General features: G+C 43.0%; 1 protein-coding gene across 1 annotated transcript in view; it reads left to right on the plus strand.

Annotated features, from left to right (window-relative positions):
* Window positions 1–10,703, plus strand: part of LOC146861968 (uncharacterized) — a 36,752-nt gene extending 26,049 nt beyond the window's left edge. Inside the window, exon 3 of the mRNA XM_085643048.1 lies at window positions 10,628–10,703. Within this exon, the coding sequence (XP_085499174.1) occupies window positions 10,628–10,703 (76 nt within the window). The remainder of the gene's footprint in view (window positions 1–10,627) is intronic.
* The last annotated feature ends 4,837 nt before the right edge of the window (window positions 10,704–15,540 follow it).

Genomic DNA, 15,540 nt, shown 5'->3' on the forward strand with positions numbered 1-15,540 from the left:
CAGGCAGGGGTCTTGTCACCTGGGGGCCGCTTGTCGAGGTTTCCTGCCATTGTCTTTTGATCCTTTCAGGGCCGGGTCGGGAGGAGTCCCAGACACCCAGCAGGCGTGGAGCCAGCCCTCCGGGAGGCTGGAGGGCCGATCGAAACCCATCGTCCCAGGGGAGTTCAGAGGTGCGATAGAAACTGCTCTTCCCTCTCTCATCCCCTGGAAGCGTGATGTCCTCCAGCCGGAGTGGCGCCTCTAGGCCCGGGTTGTGCTGGGGCCGGGCGGCCATCCTGGTGCATGAAGTGGGCACGCGTGCCCGGGGTGGCCGAAAGGAGAGAGGCCATGGACGGGGATGCCCGGGTCGCGTGTGTGTGTTCTGGTGGGAAGGATCGGCTGGGCCGTGTGCTTGGGCTCCCAGGTACCAGGTTAGGTAGTGCGAGGACAGGAAGAGCCATGCTACGAGGCCGGGTCTAACAGTAAATATCTGTATCAGTCTCTCACTTTGTGTATAAGTGGCTGCATGGGTTGGTGAGTAGCTACATGGGTGTCTATATAGGTTATTAGTTGGTTTTTTGAGTATCAGTCTGAGTGTCTGCATGGTTCGGTGGGGGGTATTACGTAGTGCATAGGTGCATGAATGAGTGACTCACTGTTTGTATGTGTTGAAGACAGCATGTGTGCAGGACTGTATGGGTGGATGAGTGTGTGTATGGGTGTGTTAGTGAGTGAATGACTGTCTCAATAGTGTTTTTATGAGTAACTACATATGTTTTAAACTAGTATATGTGACTATTGGTGTATATAAGTGAGTATATGTGAGAGTGAGAGATTGAAAGAGTTCCTGTATGAATAAGTATGTGTTTCTATAAGTGATTGTTTAAAAGACTAAGTATGTGTAAGTTTCCGTAGAAGTAAGTGTGGTGGTGTGTGTATAACTAAATATGCAAGTAAATGTATGTTTGATTCTTTATTAGCATGAGTGACTATGTGTGTGAGTAACTCTATGGATGAGTGGCATTGTGTAACAGGATGTATAGGTGTATGAGTACATATGATGAGTGAGTACATGTATGAGTGACTGTATAGGACTGTTGGTGAATGAGTGGATGTGTATGTGGATCTTAGAATTACTGAAGAGGTTGTTGTAACTGGTATTGGTATGTCCATTGTTTTGAAAATTTTAGTCTCTATTTTTGAATGTGTGTATCAAAGGTTATATTAGGGTGAGAGGAGGTCTGCCACTCTATCACAAGGATGATGTCATCAGTGATGTCATCAGTGATGTCATTTGAGATGTCATCAGTGATGTCATGAGTGATGTCACTGACCATGTCATGAGTGATGTAATATGTGACGTCATCAGCAGTGCATTGCGGGCGCGCGAGTTATAGTTAGCTGAACTAACTATAACGGGGGAATTTCAATGGTTTTGCACAAGTGAAAAGTCCAGCTAACTATAACACCCCTGAAACCTATGGTTTTTTCAGTGAATTTCTGAGGTTTTTTAAATGCTAATTCCTAACTAAAACGTGCCTGAAACCTATGTTTTTTTCTGTGAATTTCAAAGGTTTTTTAAATGCTAATTTCTAACTATGCCTACAGAGATAGGACATGTGAAGAAAGAAGAAAAAATGCACAGAAAGAAAAAAAAGAGGTGCAGAAAGAAGCAACAGAAGTCCTCAAAGACGAAGAAAAGTGCAGGAAGAAGGATAACGTGCAGAAAGAACAAAAAGAAGAGCAGAAAGAAGCCTTGTTGCAAAATCATCCTGTACCCTCAACTTTTTCAGACGGATACTGGTGGTAACTGAGTCTGACTAACCAGTCCTAGAGCCAGTGCTATGTTAAAAGACACTTAGAATACAGTGAAAACACCTACATACACTAGGGAACATTATGCGTTGGGGTCCCCCTGTGATTAGCATGACCTCCTCTGTAAGCCCCTAGTATATAATAGGGCTGGGGGATTAAAACTACCTCTTAAAACAGGCCACAGGGCGTTTTTGCACATGTTAACTCAGGCCCCGTCCCCTCCCTTCACCACTGTGTATACACGCCCTGTGTCCGTTTTTAGTTGGGAGATTAAGTTCATTTGAATCCTGAGGGTCCCTAGGGTCCAACTAGCCCACTAGGTACCTCCAGTAAGTGCCACAGAGCTGCGTTGCAGAGAGGTGTAAAAAGTGGCACGGCCTGGATCACCTCTCTGCAATGCAGCTCAGTGGCGCTTACTGGAAGCACTTGGTGGGCTAGTTAGCCCCCAGGGGCCCTCAGTATTGAAGGGAAATTATATCCCCAATTTAAAACGTGCAATAGTGCGTGTTTGCACACGTCACCTCAGGCCCCGTCCCCTCCCTTCACCACTGTGTAAACGCGCCCTGTGGCTGTTCTAAGTTGAGAGATTAAGTCCCCTTGAATCCTAAGGGTCCCTAGGGTCAAACTAGACCACTAGGTACCTCCAGTAAGCACCACAGAGCTGCGTTGCAGAGAGGTGTAAAAAGGGGCTAGGCCTCAGAACACTTGTCTGCAGCGCAGCTCCCTGGCGCATACTGGAGATGCCTGTTGGGCTAGTTGGCCCTCAGGGACCCTCAGTATTGAAGAGGAATTAATTCCCCAACTTACAATTTGCCAGGGGGCGCGTTTGCAGAGTGCTGCAAGGAGGGGGCGTGGCCTCCGGCACGATGCCAGTCTTTTATTTATTTTAATTTTTTAAGAAGGGGGGCTGTGTGGTTCCCCTTCTTATTCTATTTATTGGCCCTGATGACCCCATCCCCCAGGGCCTGTCTCCTAATTATATTTTTTTGACCCCAATCCCCAGGGCCGGCCACTGTTTTTTATTATTTTAAAAAAATATATATTTATAGACACACCTAGGACATGCTGGACAAACCGTACGTACCTATCACCATGACGATTTGCGTGATATTCATTAAAAGGCGACTATGCATACAATGAATCCACGTGGAATGTATTTACACCACTAGTGAAGCTCTGACATGTCTGATGCCCTACCGTGCCTAATCCCGGTAGACACCCTTGTCGTTTATTTATACAAACATGGGTAGCTATTGACGGGCACATTTAATACACATGCACACCAAGCCATTCAAAGGGGATTCGACAAAAATTCGACCAAAACTATGCAAGAAACCCCCCTCACGGTTAATAAAACACACATCCACTGCCGGATGTGTAATACTTTTTATTTTACTCTCTGGAAAGGGGACGAACATCACTTGAGAGTCACAGCACGCTCCTGGCAGAGCCCAATGCTGTGTTACACCCACCATTGCCTGCTGAGTGCCACACACCTCTGTGTTGTATTCCACTAGCTAGTGCATATGCTATGACACTCTCTAGCCCATGTGCACTGTAACACCAGCCCGTGAATATGTCATGCCACACTTGTCTTCGCACGGGTTATATTGCCCCATCTAACGTGCCTTCCTATATGCCTATGTTATAACGCACAGTGCTATGCCATACATATTACAATCTGGGATCCATATCTTTGTCACAGTGCATATGCAACGTTACACTCCCCAGCACATATTTTATATAACAACTTTAGAGACTAGTTAGGTTACACAACACTGCCCTGTGCATATTACACTCCAAGGCGCATATCGCATAGCACGCGCTAGTGCCTGTGCTATCTCGCGCTCTCCAATGAATCTGTAATTGCGCACAATGTATTGCATATTATATTTCACGCCCGGTTCATCTTATATCACACTTTTTGGTGCATAGTTTATACCATACACTATATCTAGTTTTCATTTTCAATCGTGCTCTCAGGACTATGTTCTATATAACACTGTGTTCACCTACCCTTTTCACGGGCATTACATTTTGCGATAGGGGATGGAGGGTCAGGGGGTGTTTCTGCCAAGTGAGCCCGGAGTCACAGTCACAAACGTCCTCTTCTTCCTGAATAAAAGTGAGATTATGCTGCAAACTTGTTCATATTTTAAGTAGTTCGTACAGACACACGTTTTAAAAACAATAAAGTTCCTAATACCCGCCTTCTCTGAACAGTTAGCTTGCTGCCCCATCCCCCTCCTCCCTATCCTCTGTTGTGTGAATCCATGGACTAGCCTCCTCCCTCCTGCCATGCATGGTCTGATGTGCTGCCACTGCCCTCAATTTAGTATGATGTACCAGTCCACTCCTCCTGCCCTCCATTGCCCAATTATATGCCCCATCATTGACCTCCTGCTTAAACTCTGTGCTTAGCTTGCTGCCCCTATTCTCCTTCCCCCTGCCCTCCGATGTCTTTGTGCATGCCCCTGCTCCATCCTTTTTGCCCACCATGTTCCATGGACCTGCCACACCTATCTACTCTGAGTGTTCTGTTGAGCTGCCACTCCCCTCCCACCTGCCTAGCATTGTCAGATGACTGTAACCTGTCCCTGCCACCTCCACCCTGCCTGTCCACATGCCATGCTCCTATCCTCTTCCTCCTGTCCTACATGGTCCATTGTACTGCCACACCCTTCTGCCCTCCCTGGTCTGTTGTGCTGCAACTGCTCCTCCTGCCTGCCACGTGCGGTCTGTTGTGAGGCCCCTTCCCCTGAACTTTCTTGTCTGTGCACAGGTTCTGACCCTCCCTTCTATCCTCCATCGTCCTTTGTGCATGCCCCTGCACCCTCCTTCTTGCCCATCATAGCCATTGTGCTGCCACTAACCCTCCCACTTGCCATGCATGGTCTTCTGTGCTGCCATGGCCCCTCCCACCTTCCCTGTGTGGTCAGTTAGCTGCCCCTGACCCCCTCCCACCTTCCCTCCATGGTCTGTGTGTATGCCATCACAGTCTCAGTGTTGCTCTTCATGGTGTGTCTTGCTTCTAGTGCCCATCCTGCCTGACCTCCATGGCTATCTTGCTGCTCCTGCCCTGCCCCCTTGCCCCCAGCCCTCTGTTTACATGTGCAGACCCCTACTCCCTCCCTCCTGGCTTGTCTGTTCCATTGTAATGCCCCTGATCCGTCCCTCCTGCCCTTTATGGTCTGTTATGCTGCAGCTTTCTCTCCTGTCTGTCCATTATGGTCAGCTAGCTACCATTGCCTCTTGCCCCTCTGTTCTCTGTTGTCCATGTGCATGGTCCTGTCCCCTCCCTCTTGCTTTCTATGGATTGTTGTGCTGCACTCCCGTCCCGCATGCCCTGTGTGGTGTATTGTGCTGCTGCAAACCCTGATGCCTGCCCTGCAGGGTCAGTTTGGTGCACCTCTCCATGTCCCTCCTGTCCTCTGTTATCCAAGTCCATGTCCCTACCCCATTTCCTTCCATGATCCAATGTACCATACTTGCGAACAATTTGAACTTGGTAAGAGGGAGATTTTGTAAAAAAACTGGGGTATTGATTTTCCCCTTTGAGTTACATTGAAAAAGAGGAGATTGTAGACAGGAGACAGATCAAATAAAGCCCATTTGAGCTTAAAAACATTGGACGTTTCCTGGCTGAATCGGGTCTGTTGGCATGTATAATTGTACTACCATTGCCTCTTCCTTCTGCCCACAATGGTTTATTACATTGCCACAGCCTCTCTTGCAAGTCCTGTATTGTTGGTTTGTTGCCCCTGCCCCCCTTTCCACTGCCCTCCATAGTCTGCTGTGCTGCCACGGCCCTTCCTGCCTGCGCAGTGTGGTTAAATTGTTGCCTTTGCACCCTCCTACCTGCCTTCAATTTTCAGAGTCCGTGCCCCTGGCCTCTGCCTCTCAACAGTATCCTAATGAACAACTAGATTGCTAACATTCTATATTTATTACAAAAGTGTGGAACGCCTGACGTCATCTTGATGTAATCAAAACTGTAATACCTAGAGCATTTCCTTTAGAAATTACATATATGAGAGGGTCTTATTGGCATCAAAATTTTGGTTAGTGCTCTAAAAGACTAAAATAAGGACATATTTTCTGAGTTTTCAAATAGCGACAAAGCACTTTTAAATTATTTGTTATCTTTATGTTTTTTTATCCAGTTGACCACTTGATTAAATGTTGCACTTAGGGGAGAGGATGTGGTGTTACTTCCAGAACTGCAGACTTTGCAACTGGAGAACCAGGTTGGAGTTTCTGCTTCAGCTCGACATTCTGTGATTCTGGTCAAATCACTTAGTCTCCCCATGTCTACAACCAAAATGAATTTGTTGTTGTGTGATGTAACCAATGCTCATGTAAAGCACTCCAATACCTGACAAGTCTGCACTATATAACACTGCAAAAACACAAAATAAGAAGTGTTTTGCACACTTCTGTCATTGGGCTATATTTGGGCTACATCTGGGTGATTTTGGGCTACATTTGGGCTCTTTTGTCTCCGGTGGCCATCTTGGGAGATTTATTTGTTATGAAGTTTCCTAATTTCCTCATGTACTGCAGTCTCCTCAGTAGGAAATGCTTTCAGTTTTTTACTTTGATTCCATCATGAAGGTATTCAGATATGTCACACATTTGCCATAAATTCTGAATGTTAGCACTCTAGTTGCTCATTAGATCACTGTAGTAAAACTACTGTTCACCATGGAAGTCTGCTCCTGGTATTAAAGGTGCATGTTTCAGTCTGCATGTCAGAATTTTTTAATGAAATAGAAGAGGATTTGAGAAGTCACTCAAAATGTGCCCTAATTTTCTTTATTCAGCATTAATCATAATTTCTATGGCAAAATGAACCCCCTCATTGTGTTCCTTTTTAAATTAAATGTTTTAAGTGTTACCAGTTTATTCCAATCAAGATGGCTTCAGGTGTGCCATACTTTTGTCAAAATGAAGAAAGTAAGCGCTCTAGTTGTTTTTAAGAACACTCTGGGACATTCTGTCATTGGGCTATACTTGGGCTACATCTGGGTGATATTTGGGCTACATTTGGGCTCTTTTGTCTCTGGTGGCCATCTTGGGAGACTTATTTGTTATGAAGTTTCCTAATTTCCTCATTTACTGCAGTCTCCTCAGTAGGAAATACTTTCAGTTTTTTACTTTGATTCCATCAAGAAGGCATTCAGATGTGTCACACATTTGCCATAGATTCAGAATGTTAGCACTCTTTTTGCTCATTAGATCACTGTAGTAAAGCTACTGCTCACCAGGGAAAACTGCTGCTGGTATTGAAAGTGCATGTTTCAGTCTGCATGTCAGAATTTTTTTAATGAAATAGAAGAGGATTTGAGAAGTCACTCAAAATGTGCCCTAATTTTTCTTTCTGCAGCACTAATCATACTTTTTATGGAAAAATGAACCCCCTCATTTTGTTCCTTTTTAAATTAAATGTTTTAAGTGTTACCAGTTTAATCCAAGCAAGATGGCTTCAGGTGTGCGATATGGTTATCATAAGTAGGACTGTTAGCGCTCTAGTTGTTCTTTGGAACACTCTGGGAAACTGCAGTAGAACACAAAGGAATCAACTGACAGTCTCTGCCCTTGTTGGATGTACATGTTTTACTGAGAATGTCAGACTTCATTCTCACATGACTGAGAAAGATAATGTGAATTTACAGAAAATAAGCTCTCAGTTTAGTTTATAGATCACCTTCCAAACCTCTGTGGGAAAAGCATGAGAAAATATTTTTCTCTCAATCATGATATCCCAGCAGAAGGCTTTTTCACATGGTGAAATCACCTTAGAACATACCACAATTCCTAAAATGAGTATGGTACCATCAACAAATGATGTATAATGTAACTAAAGTCTTAAAACCTTCTATTAACTGCAATGCTTTTTAATGAGGTGCTATCATGTATATTGGTCCCAAGATGGCTGCCAACACTTCTTGGATGAAGTGCTGACAGCCAATCAGATCTCAGGATGAGATGTGTGGTTAGGCTCCGCCCACATATGTATATGATTTTACTTTTGATTTTCTCAGGAACTACTGAACAGATTGACACCAGACCTGCAAAACGCACTTCCCTGACCTGAGGACTACCTCTCTGCCAAATTTCAAGTAATTCTGTTCAGCCGTTCGGGCTGTACCTTGGACTAAAGGTCCCTATGGAAAATTGCATGGGGAAAACGTGTTTTGGGACCCCCCTTTTTTCTCAGCCGCCGCTTGACCAATCCCCCCGAGACTTTCAGGGTAGGAGCGGAGCGGAGCGCCCTGCCTATCTTGAAAATTTCACGAGGATTCGTCAACCGGCGCCAAAGTTATTCCAAATAGAATGTTGCGGATTTCCTATGGAAATACGGTCCTAACTATAACTATCTACTGGCGACCGCCAGTAGATAATATATATATATTATATTATTATATATATTATCTTTTTCAGTGAATATATATATATATATTATCTACTGGCTGAGCACTTTAAACAAACTCATGCTAATGACCATGCATTTTGGTTCTTTGGAATTGAACATGTGGCTGCATGTAATAGAGGTGGAGATAGAGCTCTTATGCTAAGACAACGTGAGGCAAAATGGATTTGTAGATTACAAGCAATCAAGTTTGGTCATAATACTGATAACGAATTTCATTATTTTTTGAATTAAGACAGTTGTCAATGGTTAAAATCTTGTATTCAGCTCAAGCAAAATCAGTTATTTGCTAGTCGTGGCATCAAAATGTATCATAAATCTTGTTGATGAGCTACTAAATCGACCAATTGTTACAGTTGTAATGCCATTCTTTTAAGTGGATGTTAAGGAATACCAGTAATATGAAAGCTTGTTTTGAATATTGTCTTACTCGATCTGACAGCAAGACTGGCCATGTAGGCATTATGGCAACATGGGACTCTTTCTCTTTATCCAGCTTTATTCATATACTCTATTCTTCATTCCCTGACCTCATTCTTTACTCTCTCTATATCACTTCCCTTACGAGGTTTGTTACAATACAAGGAAAACAACAAGACTTTATATTTGCTTGATCTTGTTGCTGATCTCTTTTGTATTTATCAAATGGCACCATTCAAAAATGCCATGGTATTATTTCTTTATATTGTTTGAACATGACTAATTTTCCTGCTTCCATCCTTTCTAATTGTCGCATCTTGATTTATTGATTTCATGACTAAATTTAAAATATTACATGGTTTCGCACCAAAGGTAGGAGCATATATATACTGCTGCTTCTTGTATAATTAGTAAACAATTTATATTTGTAATTTATACTATTATATTAGCTAAACATCTTAAGCTTGCATTAATATTTCTGACAAGCATATGCGTATTGGACACTACATGTATTCAACTCTTTGAACTTATATATATTGATACTCAAAGATGGCCGAAATATTGGAGCATGAAACTAGACCCTTTAACATAAATTCCGCTTTTTTTCATATAATTTAAGGCGGTCACTTTTATATTGAATAGCTTTTTTAAATAGTGATAAACAGAATTAAACAAATTATTTCGCGGTAATTTACGAAAATAGAATAAGGATTAAATTGATTAAATATTCATTTCCATCAACTTCAAACTTAATATTTATATTAGAAATTATACTGTCACCTTTTAGAATTAGAAAGGAGGAGATCGTTTTTTCCTATTAAATATCGAATTTTGATCCGGTGAGCATTAGACGTGTCCTAATATACTTTCTAAATTCTAATATTTTGGACACTACAAAATGGCGGAATCATTTGTGAGAGTCTTCTATACACGAGGTTGCGTTATTGTGGGTGCGCAACTATGATGTCATCTAAGACGCGTCAGATCAGGTGTCTCCTATCTAGAGTATTCAAACTTGGTATTTAAGCAGTGAAATAGTATCGTGAAAGCTGTCGGTGAATCGGGATGGGAGCAGAAAACGCTTATCAAGGTATTTCAATGGGAATTAGTATTTTGGTATTTTGACCGCGAGTGTTAACAGGGGGTAAATCGATCTTTTAAGATGTGATAATCTGCATTTTTATTGGTTCTAGATATTTGTTTGGATCATCAGCCTAATTGGTTTTGTGGGTTTAGTGAATCTGGTGGGGTTAAGTGATTATGATATCGGAGATACATTTGGTTGTTTGTATGCTTTGCAGTATTATATTATTTTAGTCAAACTTATTAGATCCACTAGCGCCTATATAAAGTACACTGAATGACTATCGCTCTTTTGTATAAACTTTAGAGACTAATTTATTGAACCAATGCCAATTCTGAGTTTGGTTATAGAATTTCCTTCTCTTTTCCTTATTAAAAAATTAATTATTTTCCTCATTAAAAATTAAAAACATGAGTCGACTTCTTGAGTTTGATAGGTTTTGTTTAAAATTTATATATATATACGACGTTAATTGGATTATTGAACATTAATGAAGTTCTGTATTAAGTTATTTATAGATTCACATATTCCTTATTAGGTGTCTGACCAATTTTCCGTTGTCAATAAACTGAGCATCTACTCATGAGATCTAAGACAATCTGCCTCACAATTTTACTTGAAGCTACTGTACAGGTGAGATCCCAGCTAATCTTTATATAAAAAAACGCTCTTTTTATTGATTATTAAATCATCTAAAGTTGCAGTTTGTTATTTGTTAGGTCTTCTTAATTTGAAGCTTCTTTAGTTTTAGTTCATTCTCTCTCCCCTTTCCTTTTTGCGAAATATTGGCAAACTTTGTGGAGTTTTTTATGATTTGTGTAAATGTTGTTTGTACGCAACGTGTTTCTATCACTTTCAAATAATTGTGACTCAATACTTGTCTTATTTCACTTTAGATTCTCACTAAGAATCTTTGATAGTCACCATCCCAATGGACCTTCACATCTCTATTATCAACTATTGGTTCTCTAGATTTATCTAAACCCTCTGCGACCGATTTGGGTGAGACAATTGACTTTATTCATCCCCTTTTTTCTTCCCCTTCTTCTCAAACATCACGCTAACCAGTTTAGGTTGTTCTAATTTGGTTTTTCTTGTCTCAAAAATTCTTTCAGAATACCTTTTGACATTTTGATAGTTCCATTATCAAGTGGGATATACTGCTCACTTCGTATTCTTCATTCTTCGAATATTAAGCCTGTACTTAACTTGCTGTCATTTTGAGGTAAGATAATGGCTTGTACTTTATGAGTTTTAGCTTTGGTTTACAAATTCAAAAGTGAAATACTGTTCGGAGTTCCTAAAGAAATTGTTATTATGCTGTTCGGACATAGTATAAGGATTGATGAACATTAAAATTCTCCTCTTTATTTTTTGTAAAATCGGTATTTATAAAGTGTAGGAGAATGTGTAAAAGAACGCAACTAATCTGTATGTTTTTAGGGTATTTTTTGTATATATCAATTCTATTTTTTGTATAAATTGTATGAATTTAAAACAAAAAACACACAAAAAATTGTTTTTAATGTCTGTAAATATATGTACGTCCGTCAGTTTTAATGATTGTATTATATATATTTCTTTTCTATTTTTGTTGCAGCCCTGAAGAAGTTCCGTTAAAATTTGTCTTTAAGGAACGAAACGCGTTGGCTGCGGTTGTGTATTTATCTAAAATAAAAATTAAACAAAGAAACAGAGAAACACTTTGGACTTCTTTTCTATGTTCAGTGCACCTCCATTCGTTGTAGACTATGGAGGGCAGTGGAAAGGGGGGCAGGGGCAACAAACCAACAATACAGGACTTGCAAGAGAGGCTGTGGCAATGTAATAGACCATTGTGGGCAGAAGGAAGAGGCAATGGTAGTACAACCATACATGCCAACAGACCCGATTCAGCCAGGAAACATCCAATGTTTTTAAGCTCAAATGGGCTTTATTTGATCTGTCTCCTGTCTACAATCTCCTCTTTTTCAATGTAACTCAAAGGGGAAAATCAATACCCCAGTTTTTTTTCAAAATCTCCTTCTTACCAAGTTCAAAATGTTCGCAAGTATGGTACATTGGATCATGGAAGGAAATGGGGTAGGGACATGGACTTGGATAACAGAGGACAGGAGGGACATGGAGAGGTGCACCAAACTGACCCTGCAGGGCAGGCATCAGGGTTTGCAGCAGCACAATACACCACACAGCGCATGCGGGCCGGGAGTGCAGCACAACAATCCATAGAAAGCAATAGGGAGGGGACAGGACCATGCACATGGACAACAGAGAACAGAGGGGAAAGAGGCAATGGTAGATAGCTGACCATAATGGACAGACAGGAGAGAAAGCTGCAGCATAACAGACCATAAAGGGCAGGAGGGGCGGATCAGGGGCATTACAATGGAACAGACAAGCCAGGAGGGAGGGAGTAGGGGTCTGCACATGTAAACAGAGGGCTGGGGGCAAGGGGGCAGGGCAGGAGCAGCAAGATAGCCATGGAGGTCAGGCAGGATGGGCACTAGAAGCAAGACACACCATGAAGAGCAACACTGAGACTGTGATGGCATACACACAGACCATGGAGGGAAGGTGGGAGGGGGTCAGGGGCAGCTAACTGACCACACAGGGAAGGTGGGAGGGGCCATGGCAGCACAGAAGACCATGCATGGCAAGTGGGAGGGTTAGTGGCAGCACAATGGCTATGATGGGCAAGAAGGAGGGTGCAGGGGCATGCACAAAGGACAATGGAGGATAGAAGGGAGGGTCAGAACCTGTGCACAGACAAGAAAGTTCAGGGGAAGGGGCCTCACAACAGACCGCACGGGGCAGGCAGGAGGAGCAGTTGCAGCACAACAGACCAGGGAGGGCAGAAGGGTGTGGCAGTACAATGGACCATGTAGGACAGGAGGAAGACTATAGGGGCATGGCATGTGGACAGGCAGGGTGGAGGTGGCAGGGACAGGTTACAGTCATCTGACAATGCTAGGTAGGTGGGAGGGGAGTGGCAGCTCAACAGAACACTCAGAGTAGATAGGAGTGGCAGGTCCATGGAACATGGTGGGCAAAAAGGATGGAGCAGGGGCATGCACAAAGATATCGGAGGGCAGGTTGAAGGAGAATAGGGGCAGCAAGCTAAGCACAGAGTTTAAGCAGGAGGTCAATGATGGGGCATAGAATTGGGCAATGGAGGGCAGGAGGAGTGGACTGGTACATCATACTACATTGAGGGCAGTGGCAGCACATCAGACCATGCATGGCAGGAGGGAGGAGGCTAGTCCATGGATTCACACAACAGAGGATAGGGAGGAGGGGGATGGGCAGCAAGCTAACTGTTCAGAGAAGGCGGGTATTAGGAACTTTATTGCTTTTAAAACGTGTGTCTGTGTGATCTACTTAAAATATGAACAAGTATGCAGCATAATCTCACTTTTATTCAGGAAGAAGAGGACGTTTGTGACTGTGACTCTGGGCTCACTTGGCAGAAACACCCCCTGACCCTCCACCCCCTATCGCAAAATGTAATGCCCTTGAAAAGGGTAGGTGAACACAGTGTTATATAGAACATAGTCCTGAGAGCACGATTGAAAATGAAAACTAGATATAGTGTATGGTATAAACTATGCACCAAAAAGTGTGATATAAGATGAACCGGGCGTGTAATATAATATGCAATACATTGTGTGCAATTACAGATTCATTGGAGAGCACGAGATAGCACAGGCACTAGCACGTGCTATGCGATATGCGCCTTGGAGTGTAATATGCACAGGGCAGTGTTGTGTAACATAACTAGTCCCTAAAGTTGTAATATGAAATATGTGCTGGGGAGTGTAACGTTGCATATGCACTGTGACAAAGATATGGATCCCAGATTGTAATATGTATGGCATAGCACTGTGCGTTATAACATAGGCATCGAGGAAGGCACGTTAGATGGGGCAATATAACCTGTGCGAAGACAAGTGTGGCATGACATATTCACGGAGTGGTGTTACAGTGCACATGGGCTAGAGAGTGTCATAGCATATGCACTAGCTAGTGGAATACAACACAGAGGTGTGTGGCACTCAGCAGGCAATGGTGGGTGTAACTCAGCATTGGGCTCTGCCAGGAGCGCGCTGTGACTCTCAAGTGATGTTCGACCCCTTTCCAGAGAGTAAAATAAAAAGTATTACACATCCGGCAGTGGATGTGTGTTTTATTAACCGTGAGAGGGGTTTCTTGCATAGTTTTGGTCGAATTTTTGTCGAATCCCCTTTGAATGGTTGGTGTGCATGTGTATTAAATGTGCCCGTCAATAGCTACCCATGTTTGCATAAATAAACGACAAGGGTGTCTACCGGGATTATGCACGGTAGGGCATCAGACATGTCGGAGCTTCCCTAGTGGTGTAAATACATTCCACGTGGATTCATTGTATGCATAGTCGCCTTTTAATGAATATCACGCAAATCGTCATGGTGATAGGTACGTACGGTTTGTCCAGCATGTCCTAGGTGTGTTTATAAATTTATATTTTTTTAAAATAATAAAAAACAGTGGCCGGCCCTGGGGATTGGGGTCAAAAAATATAATTAGGAGACAGGCCCTGGGGGATGGGGTCATCAGGGCCAATAAATTAGAATAAGAAGGGGAACCACACAGCCCCCCTTCTTAAAAAATTTAAATAAATAAAAGACTGGCATCGTACTGGAGGCCACGCCCCCTCCTTGCAGCACTCTGCAAACGCGCCCCCTGGCGAATTGTACGTTGGGGAATTCATTCCTCTTCAATACTGAGGGTCCCTGAGGGCCAACTAGCCCAACAGGCATCTCCAGTATGCGCCAGGGAGCTGCGCTGCAGACAGGTGTTCTGAGGCCAAGCCCCTTTTTACACCTCTCTGCAACGCAGCTCTGTGGCGCTTACTGGAGGTACCTAGTGGTCTAGTTTGACCCTAGGGACCCTTAGGATTCAAGGGGACTTAATCTCTCAACTTAGAACAGCCACAGGGCGCGTTTACACAGTGGTGAAGGGAAGGGACGGGGCCTGAGGTGACGTGTGCAAACATGCACTATGGCACGTTTTAAATTGGGGATATAATTTCCCTTCAATACTGAGGGCCCCTGGGGGCTAACTAGCCCACCAAGTGCTTCCAGTAAGCGCTACTGATCTGCATTGCAGAGAGGTGGTCCAGGCCGTGCCACTTTTTACACCTCTCTGCAACGCAGCTCTGTGGCACTTACTGGAGGTACCTAGTGGGCTAGTTGGACCCTAGGGACCCTCAGGATTCAAATGAACTTAATCTCCCAACTAAAAACGGACACAGGGTGTGTTTACACAGTGGTGAAGGGAGGGGACGGGGCCTGAGTTAACGTGTGCAAAAATGCCCTGTGACCTTTTTTAAGAGGTAGTTTTAATCCCCTGCCCTATTATATACTAGGGGCTTACAGAGGAGGTCATGCTAATCACAGGGGGACCCCAACGCATAATGTTCCCTAGTGTATGTAGGTGTTTTCACTGTATTCTAAGTGTCTTTTAACATAGGACTGGTTAGTCAGACTCAGTTACCACCAGTATCCGTCTGAAAAAGTTGAGGGTACAGGATGATTTTGCAACAAGGCTTCTTTCTGCTCTTCTTATTGTTCTTTCTGCACGTTATCCTTCTTCCTGCACTTTTCTTCGTCTTTGAGGACTTCTGTTGCTTCTTTCTGCACTTCTTTTTTTCTTTCTGTGCATTTTTTCTTATTTCTTCACATGTCCTATCTCTGTAGGCATAGTTAGAAATTAGCATTTAAAAAAACCTTTGAAATTCACAGAAAAAACCATAGAATTCAGGCACGTTATA

The sequence above is a fragment of the Triturus cristatus genome, chromosome 2_2 (assembly GCF_964204655.1).
Source record: "Triturus cristatus chromosome 2_2, aTriCri1.1, whole genome shotgun sequence".
NCBI lineage: Eukaryota > Metazoa > Chordata > Amphibia > Caudata > Salamandridae > Triturus > Triturus cristatus.